The sequence below is a fragment of the Xiphias gladius genome, chromosome 11, assembly GCF_016859285.1.
Source record: "Xiphias gladius isolate SHS-SW01 ecotype Sanya breed wild chromosome 11, ASM1685928v1, whole genome shotgun sequence".
NCBI lineage: Eukaryota > Metazoa > Chordata > Actinopteri > Istiophoriformes > Xiphiidae > Xiphias > Xiphias gladius.
This window is the reverse complement of record NC_053410.1, coordinates 5,042,906-5,058,679: the sequence shown is the minus strand read 5'-3', so window position 1 is coordinate 5,058,679 and position 15,774 is coordinate 5,042,906. Positions and strand designations below refer to the sequence as shown.

General features: G+C 43.0%; 1 protein-coding gene across 2 annotated transcripts; it reads right to left on the bottom strand.

Annotated features, from left to right (window-relative positions):
- Positions 1-5,442, bottom strand: LOC120796742 (homeobox protein Hox-D11b-like). Of its 2 annotated transcripts, none has more exons than XM_040139777.1 (3): positions 4,572-5,442; positions 3,072-3,210; positions 1-1,907 (listed from the first exon to the last, which is right to left on the bottom strand). In XM_040139777.1, the coding sequence occupies exons 1-3, from the start codon at positions 5,272-5,274 to the stop codon at positions 1,814-1,816; spliced, it is 936 nt and encodes a 311-aa protein (XP_039995711.1). In that variant the 5' UTR covers positions 5,275-5,442; the 3' UTR covers positions 1-1,813. The 2 variants fall into 2 exon arrangements, with proteins under 2 accessions (XP_039995711.1, XP_039995710.1); XM_040139776.1 differs by having other exon boundaries at positions 3,072-3,213; positions 4,572-5,439.
- Between the last annotated feature and the right edge of the window lie 10,332 nt (positions 5,443-15,774).

Sequence of the window (15,774 nt, the reverse complement as noted above, 5' to 3'; positions counted from 1 at the left end):
ACAGGCTTGCAGTTAGGTTTATTGTGGGCCATTAGGCTGAATGCCTTTAGTTCCAACCAGAAACGCAACCTCTCCTTTCATGTCCCTGTCTTTCTTTTTGTGTCACACACAAACACACACCCATGCACAGTCCCACTCACGCACAGCCACAGGCCGAGTGAATGTGTGAGACAAAGACAGAGAGAGACAGCAGACCGTCTGTATTGCCCCAATAAAAGCCATTAAGTTTAGGAAATGGCGCTTGTGACGGTGTGTTGTGTTGTGTTGTGGTGGGTTTGCGGTTCAAGGTTCATTAGCAGCCTTGGACTCACTGTGTGATTTTGCTGTCTGGTCCCATGTTGTTCAAAGTCTGGGTCGGGACCCCGGGGTGGAAAAAAAAAGAGAGAATACAAGACAGAAAACCTGTTCTCTGCTCTTACTTATTTTATTCTATAGTTAGACAGTCCTACACTTTACTGCTGAATGTTACATTTCATTGTACTGTAACCCGGGGGCATAATAACCTGCTTTTTAATTTGCATGGTTGTGTTTACGATTTAAGGTGTCATCCACCTAAAATGTGAGCCTATTTAATTGTGCTTCCGGGTATATATATATATTTTTTGGTTGCGGAAGTGATCACACATGCTATTCCTTTTATTTTATTACTATATAAAAGCATTAAGATAACACCCTGTGTATGGCTTCAGACGGTATTGTAACAAACTTTCATTTAAGGTAAACAATATTTGTGAGGTTTGTGTGTAAATATTTTCTAATCTTAACAAACCTGAAAAGTCTCTAAACTGGTTTGTGCCTTTCAGAATTCAACCTTATTTACAAGTATTTACATCAAATTTAGGATAACACAGTCATAAGCTCCTCTTATCAGGTCGACAGATATTTTAATATTTTATAGTGTGCATGTACTGAATTATAATAAATATCGATATCGAAATTGTGTAATGTTGCGATAAATGCAAGGACAATGTCAAAGCACAAGCATCACAGAAAAAGCAGTAGATGCCAAAATCAAATGTCTTGTCTGCGCTTGCCTAAAATGATTATATTCATGTGCTAAATAGATGGTTGAATTTGATTTTATGAGCTAATTGTATTATCATTAGTTATTCATGCACATCAATAGAAAGATAGAAAAAAAAAACGTCACAACCTGTTCAGTTGTTTGTTCTAAAAGTTCACAAACACACTCACTCTACACACACACACACACACACAAACCATTACATTGTCAGTAGCACAAAACAATGTGAAAAAAAAACACACAACACAAGAACAAAATAAAGTATTCTCATAAATGTGAATTCCAATACACGAGGGTCCGCCGACATGAATGTAAGGAGCTACATCTGTATCTGATGTCTCCCCTACGCAGTTTTTCAAAGAATGTATGTCTTCGTTTCTTAGTATTTATAGAACATGAAGGCCTAAAGGCAGAGACACATGACTTGACAGGGAGGCCCGGGCTCAAATGAGGCAGCAGCAGCATTTTCCAGTGTTTTTACTGCTGAAAGCTCAAGAAAATCAGGAGCGAGGCAGACTATTTAAAGGAGAAGTTGCTGTTTCTGATGCTCTGTTGCTACTCCGGAAAAACATGGGGCCTAAACCTAAGCCCTGGGGGTCTCCTTTGGAGGGAACAGGATTTATTATTATTTTTTGTTAGTTTTAACCTTTATTTATGTCTCTATTAACGTGCCTGCGTGATTGGAATGAAAGTGCTGTGACAGAGTTTGCACAGTTGTTAAACCGTTTGGGAATGAGTCACACATTAAAAGGGCCGCCGTCGTTCACTTCCTTCGCCCTCATCCATCCGTCAGAGCAGGTGGTACGGTGTGTAGTACTGCAGCCTCTCTCTTTTCAGCTTCTTCTCTTTCATTCTTCTGTTCTGGAACCAGATTTTCACCTGTCTTTAAAAGCATAGCACAGAATTGGAAATGTTTTTCCTACTGCCGTTATAGCTGAGGTACAGTTCATTTGAAAAAGATGAGCATGCAAAAAAACAAACTGCAATATGCAATGATTCTGCATCGGCAGAAAACTTTTTGTGCAAAACATAATGCTGCTGTTTTTCATCAACGTATCTGATTGAATATTCACAGAGAATGTAATTAGCACGATGTTCCTCGCCATCATTTATGCCCAGAACATGTGCATCTGCCGAATAAAAACGATTATGGTGAAGTTTAAGCACTAAAAAAAAAAAAAAAAAAAATCTGGTCATGGAAACATCAGTTCTCTGAAATTAGCCAGAGTGTTAAGTTTCAAAGCCGAGTGTATAGTATTCCTGGAGGGTGGAATAGAGTAAAGGGGACTTTGTGCGATACACCAATCCCCACCTTAAATTCTCACTGCACGATGCGAACATCTCAGCACAACTAACCGCAACTAACAATTACTTTCATTATCGATGAATCTGCCAATCATTTCCCCGAGGAATCGATTCCTCCTTCGGTGCGCAGAAAGTCTGAAAATTGTGACAAAAAAAGGCCCATCAAAATTTCTGAGAGCCCAATGTGACATCTTCAGATGTGTGATCAGCAGTCCAAAACCCAGAGATCTTCAGTGTACAATTAGAGGAGCCAGAACCACAGAATGTTTTTCACTTTTGCACAAGACATGACCAAATAATCAACTGATTATCAATATAGATGCCGATTAATTTTCTGGCAATCAACTGTTTGATTAACCCTCTAATCGTTTCAGTTCATGCCTTTGAGTTTTTCACCGATTACATAAGTTTAATGGATCTATATATAAATATATATATATAAACACTGTTTTTTCCGTGCATACTCAAAAACATGTCTATCTTCTTCTCATTATAATAATGATGATAATAATAATAATAAAAACCTTAATAACAATGCTAATCATGCTCCCATGGCTTCCACAGCTTTGAAACAACACATGGAGCCTAACACCAGTGTGGAAGTGTCATTTTTGCACTACTGCAGTGTGAGAGAATTTAATGAGCGAATGCCTCGCTGCAGCCAGTAGCTTAGGGGGCTGACTAACACCTGGCGAGCGGCGTAGCGGGTATCACCCTAACGCAGGCCCTGGCGTGCACGCACCGATCTGTCAGGAGCAGGAGGCGGGACAGCTGCATGCGTCTGTCCTTGCTGATGTAAACGTTGAACAGAAATTCTCTCTCCAGCTCCCTGATCTGCTGCTTGGAGTAAGGGCAACGCTTCTTCCTCTTAGCAGAAGGCTCTGCTGGAGACAGGGTGAAGAGATTGAATATGAAATGGAGGAGAGAGAGAGAAAAAAAGGCCAAAGAAAACAGGAACTTCATAGGTGCAGTAAAATTAAGACCGTGACAAAAACCAGTCTTTAGGATTAAGGGTCAGAGGAGGCCCATCTCTTCCAAACATCCAACACAGATGAGCAACAACTTCAAAACTGACTCCCAAAAACGGAACCCACTTAAATCTCGCTGAATTGACTTGAACTGAATTAATTTCAATTTTTACGTTAAGGCGAATGTCAAGGTCTAAGTCGGAACCGTGAGTTCAGGAAGTCGACGTGACCTTCACGCCGCGTGTCTAGGAAGTGAAGCCAAGGCTCTCGTCAAAGCCACCATCAAAAGGTGCCGTGGAGGAAACCACGGCCCGCTGGGGCCCTGCGGGCCACGGTTGGTGCCGGTCCAGCGGCCACGCAGATGAAATTACAGATAGCGAGAACTGGGAGAAAATTGGAATATTATCTCACTTCGCCGTGGAAATCGATTGCTGCATGAAAAGACCGAATCCCTTTCTAGTGGTCATCCACGTGGACACGCATCCGAGGAAAGTATTCAATATGAAATCCCGATTTTTAAACCGACGAACCTCAGAGCCAATAAGCGTGTCCGCTTCGAGACTTCTGGCATTCGGCTGAATAGGGATTGATGTGTATAGTTATATTGGGGCCATTGAATACACTCATTAAGCTTGAGACGTGCACAAGTAAAAGACAACATTACACTTCCTTTGTTTGGTTTGTTTTTTGTTTTATAATGGTGACGCTGTAATATTAAGTCCTGCACCCCAGTAGGCCTCATTTTGAACAGACGAACCCGATCTAATTCAGCCTGTTTTAACTGTTACAGTCTCAAATGTGTCAACAAACACAGGGAAGTGGGCTAAAGAATACCCGAGGAGATAAACCAAAGACTGAAGTAGGAACTGCTCAGTAGCTCAGACGGATGAGCTCTCGGCTGCCCGACGTGGCCCTATTCCGGCTCTCTGGGCGCATTTTTGTGTGCCACGACGTTTCGGTAGATTCCCGGTCCTCGGAGTGCGGCCTGGGGTCTAGGGGCCTGCTTCAGAACACGGCAGGAGCCCCGGGAAGACGCAGAAACGGTGATACTTGTGGCTGTAATAGTTTTATAGGAGCGTGCGGGATATCAAATATCTATCAAACTATCAGTTCCCCAAATGTCTCGTGACCCTGTTCGCACAGCAACAGACCCCCACGTGGAGCCATGACTCCACGAACTGTTGGTCTCCGAGTGGTTTCATCGGGAATCGAACTATTCAGCTGCTTTTCTCTCATTACAATTGAAATTCTAATACCGTGAGACTTCCACCTACTCGGGTCATGCCTGCCGTCGCCCCCACTGCCGCCGGATGAAGGCGCGTCCTCCTGGTCCTCCTTTCCAGCCGGGGGTGAGTGTGACCCCGCCCTCGCCGCGCCGCTCTCCCCGCTGTGACAGCTCGTCCACCCGGTCCGATTCGCCTCTTTCTCGTCTTGGTTCCCGGCCGCGACGCCCGCTTTCGGATCCTCCGCCTCCTCTGCCCTCTCGAAAAACTGGTCGAAAACCGGCGGCAGGATTCTGTTCCGCTCTGCCGGGAAGAGGAGCTGCGAGTCCGCGTTGTAGGTCGCGTACGCGCCCGGGAAACTCCGCGGCTCTCCGGCGACGGCACGTGCGTGAAAGCGGGGGTCAGGTGCGCCGTAAACCGCCCCGCCGTACAGAAAGCAGTCCGCGCTGCCGTTGAAGATCGTTTCCGGCGGGGACGGCAAACCCTGGTACTCGTGGTAAACGGCTTCCCCCGGCAAGTTGAAGCAGGACGGCGGCGGGGAGGCGAGGGGGCGGTTCGCCTGGTAGAGGGTCCATTTGCGCGGAGGTGGGTACTGCTGTAGGGGCTCGTGGTAGCAGTAGCCGCGGTACTCCGACAGTCTTCTCCCCGGTGCGGTGCCGTGGTCCAGCAACGCTGTGCCGCTCTCCCCTAAGAACGGCGAGGCGATGGAGCCGAAGTCGGACTTTGGCGGATAGGTGCAGCTCGGTAAATACATGGATGATTGAAATACCCGTCCCAACAAAACCTAGGAATTCTCTTAAACGGGCGAAGATGTCTGACCCCTTTTTCTACTCCCACATGAGGGGACCGCAAATTAGTCGGTATCCTGTACAGCCCCGAATGCAGCAGTCAATATAAACTTCATTTGAACTTAAACCGAAAACGGAAAACTTCATGAGCTCTGCATCATGACACGAGCACTGAAAGTTGAAGCAAGGGATGCATCTAGGATATAAATAAAAAGCCTGTCCCAACATCTCTTCATTACCCCCAAGACCACAATGAAATCTCCTCTCAGTGTCCTTTGGAAAGTGAGGAAACCAGTGACCTTGTGCCTGGTCAAACTGGGTCTGCCGAGTACAATTAACTAAAGGCAAAGGCTGCGCTGCATGTTTTTGTAGTCAGGCCATGTCAAATCCAAGCCTGGCCAGTCCCAGATACACACGCGCACACACACACGCGATAGCACTAGGGTTTGGCCTTTATGGCATGCAGTATACAATTTAAATAAATTGCCAGGAAATGAAATTAAAATCTAAACCGTACAGGGGTAAAAAGAGGACTTAAGAGTGTTATGTATACTATATAACCCAAAATGGAAATCTGTTTTTCAAGCACACAAGAAAAACATTCCTCTTGCATGTAGATTTATTCTCAACAGGTGTGTGTATGTCATAGGATTTCTTGGCTGTTTTCAACTTGTAGAACCACACCTGATGTTCAAAACAATTTTCCGGGAAACTTTCACGGAAAAGAGAGAATCACAAACAAGTATTAAAAAAAAAAAAAAAGGCTAGACTTCAAAGCCCATTTAGACATTTATGAGGGAGGCTTAGTTGAGGTTAAATGTACTTGGTCAAAACCCAGAAAAAGCATTTCTTAAAGGTTCCCATCCTCTATGATCATCCATCTTGTCTGATGTGCCCAGACTGAGTCCAATTAGAGGAAAACATCTCAGCAGTTAAGATGAAATCGGAGAATGAGAGCGGCTTGGTGTCTGTTTTGCCTTTATCGTCTTTTTTTACTGAAATATTGTGGCTTGCTTTATTTCCAGAATACAGTCGTATATACAGTAGTATATGGTGTCAAATCTCTGTACACAATGACGTGTTTGGAGAGAAAACAGTTAAATTACTCACATGATCTTTTGGGACTGATTCTAACATTTTGCTGAGAACTGTTTTATGAGAGTATTGAATGTCTTTAGATTTGTCTATCTGCAAATGAAAACTTTGAAAAGAATCAATGTCAGCTGCCGAATTTGATCCTTATCAGTGTGAGAAATCTTGCAAAGTTGCCTAAAAAGTTGTATAAAACTTGCTGCCTTCCATTTTTAGTTAAGCATTTTGTCTTTAACGCTGAAAATATTTTTTTTTCTCAAATTTAATTAGTTTTTACTTTTGTTGGTGGTTTATTTACATTATGATGATCACCATCTAGGTAACAGTTAATCATCCTTTTAATATACACAACACCTTGTGTACTGTTTAGAATACAACACTGTGTCTTCAGCCTTTAGTCATATAAATAAAAATGTATCAGGGAAAATATCATCAATATATCCTGTCTGCTAAATTATCACTATCATTACTGGTCATACAACCTATAGCCATAGTCATATAGCAGTAGTGGTAGTGTTAGTAGCAGCTAGATACAGTAAAAGTAGCCGTAATCCTCAGGTTACATCTCTGTCATTTCCTTGTGAAGTACATTATACTGTATAAGAGCCCTTTAAAAGGAAAACCTTGTGCTGTAAAGGGATTTTCCCATTTATTGCTTTTACTGCTTGAATATATGTCAAATCAAAAGACACTGTCTATTTCATGCATTCATTCATCACGAGGACATTTCACAGAAACACGTCCGTGTGTTGTGCTGACGGAAAAGGTCACTGACACTTTGTGCCCGGAGTTCTCTTCCTGATGTTCTTGTTGTAGGTTTTATAGACCATACAATGCGTTCAAGTCCGACATGCCCTTTCATCAGCCCATAGGCACTGTGGCTTATTTAAAAGTGTGGCCGAACATAGAGGAACTGACTGTGAACTGACATGACTGTCACAGAGATGGAGACAGAAAAGAATGTCTCATTGAGGTCGATGAAGGCCTCCTAACATGTGAGCGCACACACACACAAACACACAGGCCCTAGTAAAGGCCGTGATATATTAGATATTTAAACTTGCGGTCCAGGCAAAAGGTAGGTTGCTGCCATCTTAAGAGAAGGGTGACAAAGACCCCGAGCCAACTGACAGGCAACCGTAATCTGAACATGAACCCAGAGCCTTAACCTTAACTACCCCAAAACAAAACCTGAAAAAAGGCCAAAATCAAAATAAAGTACGGTGCATTCAGAAAGAACTCAGACCACCACACTTTTTTCACATTTGTTATGTTGCAGCCTTATGCTAAAACCGTTTAAATCCATTTTTCCCCCAACAATCTACACTCAATACCCAGTAATGACAAGGCAAAACAGAATTTTAGAAATATTGCAAATTTATTAAAAAGGAAAAACTGTAGTGTCTCATTGTCATAACTCTTCAGACATTTTACTCAGTACTTAGTTGAAGCACTTTTGGCAGCAGTTACAATCTTGAGTCTTCTTGGGTAGGACACGACAAGCTTTCTACACCTGGATTTTGGCGTTTTCTGCCAGTCTTCTCTGCAGATCCTCTCAAGCTCTGTCAGTTTGGATGGGGACCGTTGAGTGACGACCATTTTCAGGTCCCTCCAGAGATGTTTGACTGGGTTCAAGTCAGGGCTCTGGCTGGGCCACTCAAGGACATTCACAGAGTTGTCCCTAAGCCAACTCTTGTGTTTTGTGCTTAGGGTCATTGTCCTGTTGGAAGGTGAACCTTGGGCCCAGTCTGAAGTCCTGAGTGCTCTGGACCAGGTTTTCTTTAACGATATCTGTGTACTTTGCTCTGTTCAGCTTTACCTCAACCCTGACCAGTCTCCCTGTCCCTGCCGCTGAAAAACATCCCCACAGCATGATGCTGCCACCATCGTGCTTCACCGTTGGGATGGTATTGGGCAAGCGATGAGCAGTGCCTGGTTTCCCCCAGACATGACGTTTAGAACTGAGGTAAACCAGTTCAATCATGGTTTCATCAGACCAGAAAATCTGAGACTCCTTTAGATGCTTTTTTTTTTTTTTTTGCCAACTCCAAGTGACTTTCATACGTCCTCCACTGAGGAGAGGCTTCCTTCTGGCCACTCTCCCATAAGGCCCAGATTGGTGGAGTGCTGCAGTGATGGATGTCCTTCTGGACGTTTCTCCCATCTCCAGACAGGATCTCTGGAACTCAGCCATCAGGTTCTTGGTCACCTCTCTTACCAAGGCCCTTCCCCCGCCGATTGCTGAGCTCTAGGAAGAGTCCTGGTCGTTCCAAACGTCTTCCATTGAAGAATTATGGAGGTCAATGTGCTTCTTGGGAACCTCCAATGCAGCAGAATTTTTTTGTAGCTTTTCCCAGATCTGTGCCTCTGTATCTCTGAGCTCTGCAGACAGTCCCCTTCACCTAATGGCTTGGTCATATAGCCAGGTGTGTGCCTTTAAAAATCTCGTCCAATCAATTGATTTGACCACAGGTCGATTTGAGTCAAGGTTTAGAAGCATATCAAAGACTATCAAGAGAAATGGGAGGCACGAGAGCTAAATTTCAAGTGTCATTGCAAAGGGTCTGAATATTCATGTCAATGTGATATTTCAGTTTTTCCTTTTTATTAAATTTGCAAAAATGTCTAAAATTCTATTTTTGCTTTGTCATTATTGGTTATTGAGTGTAGATTGATGAGGGGGAAAAATGAATTTAAACGGTTTTAGCATAAGGCTGCAACATAACAAGATGTGAAATAAAGTGAAGGGGTCTGAATACTTTCTGAAGCACGCTATAATTATTTAAACATTACAAAAGGCTTTAGTGGTGGTGGGGACCTGGGCTTTCTCTCTCCTCTCCACCTTGTGTGAATGTGCTAAATGTGCCGGAGATGTACATCATGGTCGGAAGTGGCTTTTTGATGTACTGATTTACAGGACGACAAAACCACTGCCATGAAATATAATGCAAATTGACGATATGTGTGCTAGTTTTTCCTGACTGTTAAGTAATACGCATAACCAATGCCCCCTCTACCAACTAATGGGCCTTTGTAACAGGAGAAACTTTAACATGTCACAGCAGGAGAAGCACAGACTTCAGTAATGAAATTACGGCTGAATACCATTTAGCTGCTTTGGTTTCAGCGTCCTGCTATTGCTCTTGGGGGCTCACTGTCAGTCACATTGTCATAGCTTACTGGGACACTTGTGTAGAGCGGAGCCATTGTTGATGTTAGCAACAACAAGTCTAATGTGAAAAAGGCTGTCTTCTTTGCTAAACAGCGCGTTGGATGGCATACGCCAATGTTTCGTTCACAACTGTTTGTAATATAAAGCCGCACACCATCTCAGCCGGCGCCTGCTGTGCTGTTACCCTTCTGCGTCTCCATGATTGGTTCGCACGGCTGAGCCACAAGTGGTGGCTTGACCTTACCGCCCGGGCTCTGGCTGATGTGACCTTTTTTAAAATGGCCTCCACACTGAGAGGACATGATTGGCCAGTGTCCCTCACTACGCAGGCGTTCACAAAAGCTTCTCTGACCGACCAGTCGTGAATGTAGTGAAATCTGAAGCGGAAATGTTGGCACGTCATGGCAAAAAAAGCGCAAGTGTAACTGACAAAAGTGAAATCGACTGCACTCTACGTATTGGTTTTGTTTTCTGGTTGCATCTCATTCATTTGGCTGATATGACACTGTGGCTTAAAGCAATGCGGGGCCGTTGAGCCAGAGTGAACCGTTCTATGTAACATTTAAGACATTAAGCACTAAACCTTACAACCGCATATATGCAGATGCAAGTCTTTAAATGAGCTATACCAGAAACCCCTTAGGAAAAAGGAGTACAGGCCTACAGCACTCTAAATACCTTAGTGGAGTATAGGGATTTTCCCATTTATTACATAGTAAATTTGTATGTATAGTTAAAAGGCTTGGGCTACTGTATTTAATGCTCACCTCAAGGATGGCTGAATGAAACATGTACTGTCCTAATGGAAAAGTCTTCTACTTCAACCCCTTTCAACTGCTCTCCTCTTTTTGATCTTATTATATGCTGAACATGTTATACACTTAATTACTGGAGCACATCACTGTTGCTCTAAGGTTTAACATCCCAGAACGCACGCCGAGGTCTCCAGTAAACGCTTATGTGATCACATGTCACCTCTACGCATTGTCATATAACGACGTTTTCCTTAGGTTAGGGGACTAAAATCAACTCAAAGAGACATGAAGTTTTGTTTGGGGAACAGTCCCGAATACATTTGAGCCCAAAATACATTAAAAAAAAAAAGTATGTGAACCAAAAAGATAAACACCATTCACAGTTAATGAGGTTTAGAATTTGATTATAATAAGACTCAAAGACACTGATTATTACAGCCAGCCTTTTCAGAGGAGTTACGGTTGGGAACTAAGACCTGCTTAGGATGGGATCCTTAAAAACGAATTATTAGGATTACCAAAGAGATTAAGGTTAGAAAAGCCACATAGGCTCCAGTAAGGGTTAGATAACTGACCAGTAGTCACTGCCAACTCTGAAGAGGTTAAGGTTAGGGTTAGGGTCAGGGTCAGGGGTTAGGGCTGGGGTTTTAAGGTTTAGGGTTAAAATCAGGTTAGGGCTAGATGAGTAACCATTAGCCATGGTTATGACAGAGGTTACAGATAGGTGTTAGAGTCGGGGTATAAATCTAATATTGACAAAACGAGACAAAAACATGCAACCAGCTAAAATACACCAACCGACCAGGTAGAAAAAAAAAAGACTGAATTCAAGGTTGGCCTTAAAATCAGAGTAGATCTCTACCATTCCTTAAAATTCAGAGGATGGTGGGAACATTGTTGAATTTCATTGTTATAAAATAAGTACTATTAAACTAAACAAAAAATTTTAAGAAAATGCAAGTATAACAATACATTTCACATCTTAAAATCTGGAGGTAGATGGAGTTATCATGAAGTTTAAAATTAAGTTTTAATGTCAAACAAAAACAAGCAACCTAAAGACTATCCAGTCCTTCAAATTTAGAGGATGGTGGAGCTACCGATAGGTTTAAGTGCAATAAGAATACACGTGTATTTATAAATATTAATATCAAAGTATTCATTAACAAACAATGCGTTTGCAATTAAACAAAATGATGTTAAAAGAGGAGGAAAGAAGCCCCCTTAATGAAAACGTGCAAATGTTGATCTGAAAATGCAAAAAAAAAAGAAAAAAAGAACAAGGTGAATAATGAACGATATAAAAGGGTTTGATGTTACAGGACTGGGAAATACCCCGACCGGGGAATAACTTCAAAACTTTTCATGAAGCCCCGGCGGGCCCATCGTTTGTAGGATGCCTCTGCTGCCTCTGTTTGCTTTACCTTTACAGAGTTCCAGGCCCCTTTATGTTACTCTCTAGTCCCATATCCACGATCCTTCAGAAGGACTGTACTAAACTCTGGCTTTATCACCGTCGCGGAGGGGGTGCATGTGTTGATGCCTTCTCGTCCGTTTCCCCGACATAAATCCCTTGACAGGCTCTGCACCGAGTAGCACGGAGCACATCTACAGTACCTAGTGACAATGATGACCAGAGAGGAGTTCCTACTGCAGACCGCGGTCTCTCCAAATATACGCGCCTCGCAAATTGCTGGTTTTAGTCTGTCTTTAAGATTTTTTTTTATTTATTTTTTTTATTCTTTCTACATGCTGTGATCATTTTAAATCCCCCTAAAGCTGGGATCCCGTTTCGCGCCGCTTAAGCCCGAAAGGTTGTTTTCAATTCTTCTTTCAGAAATGGACAGTTGTCGCGGATAATGTTACCGCAAATGGAGCCGCGGGTGCTTTTATTTCGTCCGGCTCTTTAGTCCACCGAAGTTCAACAGACATTACATTTACTTCCCCTTTGATCCGTCTAAGCAATGGAGCCGAATAGCCTCTGGACTTCAGAGCAGCCTCTTTTATGACCCCACTATAGGTAGATATCCTATGGAGCCCGATAAATTGAGGAGTAATCAGGCCCTTAAATGTATGTCGAGGACGAGGACTTGTTCTGTGCAATAAGGCGAGCCTATCTAAGCACACCTCAGTGGCTAATTTTTTGGAGTCCGCATCAAGGTCCGAGGGGAAAACCTGCGTAACCCCTTGGAATTCCACCTTAAGTGGTGGGGGACATTATGCTTTAGACCAATCTCTGGATGGGAACTGTTTGATGATAAAGCTTAAAACTTTCGCCGTCGGCGTCGTGGTCCGGGCTTAGTGAGTAGAAAAAAAAAAAACATGGCGTGGTGCGAATAACAGGCAAAGTGACTTGAGGGAATTTGCGCGTGTTACTCGTGCGCCATTTGGAGAGACCAGGCTGGGTAAACGTGCTCCTCGGACTGACGTCTCCTTCCGCGTCTTGACAGCCCGGGGCCGCCGCGAGAGCCTTGCTCGCGGGCGTGATGCAACACCGGGTCACATCGGGTGGCGTCGCCGTGCTCAGACGGCAAAGGGGGACGCAGTAAAATTAGCCAGATGTGTTTTACCTCGCGCCCTGATGCTGGTTGACACTGAGCTTAGAGAGGCGGGGGGTGACTGTGCAGATGAAGCCAGCCAGAACGAAGAGGCCTTTCCAGGCGGTCCTGTAACCTACTATTCGAAACGTCAAGAGACCAGTAAATAGGCCATTTCATTTATTTTCCCCCCATACGGCTTGGGAAAATTACCAGAAGGTGGACCTCATTATTATTATTATTATCATTATTGTTTTTGTTATTATTATTATTATTATTATTATTATTATTATTATTATTAGTAGTAGTAGTAGTAGCAGTGAGAGACTTTTTCAGGGACGTCACTGAAATCAACAATCACGATATTCAAAGGCGAAAATCCTGAAATGAATCGTTTCCCTATTCAAATATAAAATCATATTAATCATTAAATTAACACACATTAGCCCCCCTATCTCTGCGTGCTATCCTGTAAAACAAACAAACAAACACACACACACACACACACACACACACACACACACATATATATATATATGTATATATATATATGTGTGTACAGCATAAAATGCAAATAATTAGAATTTCGTAAATAGACCGATATTTGCGAACATCGGCTTTTTTAGTCCGGTGTTATTTCCCTTCTTAAACGTTATTTAGAGCTTGCTCCAATAATGTATGATAGAGCTGTGTAATGAAAATTTTAATGACTGCAGCAGTTAATGGATCACATTTTTTTTTCATTTATACTAAACGAATTCATTTTTTTTTGTTGTTTTTTTTGGGGCAATAAAACATTTTGCACGTTAAACTTCAGTGCACCGAGTTGCATGCCGTGAAAGTGCAGGTCAAAAAGTACAGCGAGAGCTTAGTGGCAAATTAAGAACAGAGGTAAGTCGGGCATTTATAGAGAAGGTTCGGTGCGCTGGAAGGGGGACAAACACAAAGCACAGAGAGCAAAGGGAGATGAGTTAAAAAATGATCACACGCTGGATAACCGAGGGGCGAAATAAGCTGTGCGGACCTGCTGGTTCTCATAAATGCCCGAGTTCGGCGGACTAATGGAGGCTTACCCTGCTAGGGGGATGAAAGGCCGAGCGGCAAAATGTCCAGACCAAATTCACTGGCCGCGAGTCCACAACATCTGTCCTAAAAGCAGGTGTCTGGTTTTTTTTTTTTTTTTTTTTTTGGAAAGACACACTGACTGTCAAGTCCAGTAAATGGTCAAGAACCCCCCCCCCAAAAAAGAAAGAAAAAACGTCATGTGCAGTAAATGAAAGAGATCCAGAAAACAAAGGGTGGTGACATGCGGGCCTTTCGGTCTCAATGGAAGGACCCGCGGTTGGATTCTAATAAGATATGGAGGGGGACAATATAATATGATACTATGATGTCAAACTGTGGGTTGTAATCTTAGCAAAGCTCGACTACCATGTACATGCCTGTTAGAGGTTTGAAAGTGAGATTAAGTGAGACACACCGAGAGATCGAGGTTTAATTAAGCTTTAATTAAGCTCGAGCAGATAGCGGACAGACCCCAGCAAAGAGACTGTCGTGGCGACAGTGGCGTGTTTCATTTCTCTGATTCTTCGAGTTCTGCTGGATCCAGTCAAATTGGACTTGTCCTCGCTGCCACACTGCGGATCAAACCTCGCTGGGACTACAGTACATACGCGCCTTCAGCGCGTATCTGTGTGTGCTCAGAGCAGCCAGCCAGTCAGTCAGTGTCTCGTGAAAAGTGCCAGTCAACAAAGAAACCCGAGTTGTTTGAAAGCTCACTGGCAATGATTTTAAACGTAAATAGATAAATAAGGCATCACAGTTTATTTCATCTTTACCTCAATGCTCACACTTTATTTTATTATTTTATTTTACTGTGTTTTAATTTGTCAGATAGCCTACATGATGTGATTACTGTTTAGTGTTCTGTGGCTTTGCTGCCATCCATTTGTCCAACTACACACACACACACACACACACACACACACACACACGGTGTGTGCGCGCATCTGTGTAAGTGGGGTACAGGAGAGTTGGAGAGGTCCCTGCTGTTCATTTTCATCCAGAGTGTTTAATTTATTACGGGTTAATGAATCGGAAATAACATCAGCATCAGGATTACTCATCAACTATAGTATCCATCAACATCATAAGGCGCGCGCGTGTGTGTGTGTGTGTGTGTGTGTGTGTGTGTGTGTGTGTGTGTGTGTGTGAGAGAGAGAGAGAGAGAGAGAGAAGAGGGAGAGGGAAAATAGAGAGGGAGAGAGTTTTATTAGGCCCATAACTCTTCAGACTCTGGAGGAAGCTGTAAGCATTAAAGCTGAAGGCCAGATCTTTGCACACTGCAGCCTAATTTGAAACAGCTCAGATGGGAGTGGAAAAAATGCTGCTGAATATTAGAAGGATGCCACATCTTCACAACATTTTCTATGATGTGACAACAGTGGAAACTCTATTGTCCCTTTTACCGAATTTAATTTATTTATAAAATGGAAAATAAAGAATTATCTGTTTGTACTGCACATGCATATCCGAGGTTCTACGTGGCTGTGCACCGCCTCACCAGCGGTTCTTACCTGCAGAGAGGAACATTACAAATATTATGCCGAGTGACTGTATTAAAAGAAATTGTGACTGAGACCAAACGGTATCTCGTGGGAACGCGTGGCAACATGTCACACTGGAAGGAAAGGCGTGAGTACAAGGTTACAATCGACCGTGTAACTAAAGATGTGATATCGTTCCAGCTAACTGACAATTCAAGAAAAATATATTGTCCTCTGACCCACTGATCAGCTGAATGCAGCACTGAGTCATGAAAAAGCCGCCTGAAATAATGAAATTGCGACATCTAGGGGCCAAACATCTTAAAAAGTCAAAGGCATGAAGCTGTATGTGGTATGTGCGGGG

What these genes read in the sequence shown, in the direction of transcription:
- LOC120796742 (XM_040139776.1), bottom strand. Translation starts at nt 5,274, where the DNA reads ATGTATTTACCGAGCTGCACCTATCCGCCAAAGTCCGACTTCGGCTCC. An exon ending in CGACGGCAGGCATGACCCGA is followed by an intron (nt 3,214 to 4,571) that starts GTAGGTGGAAGT and finishes CCCTGTCTCCAG; the next exon opens with CAGAGCCTTCTGCTAAGAGG. An exon ending in CTCCTGCTCCTGACAGATCG is followed by an intron (nt 1,908 to 3,071) that starts GTGCGTGCACGC and finishes ATGCTTTTAAAG; the next exon opens with ACAGGTGAAAATCTGGTTCC.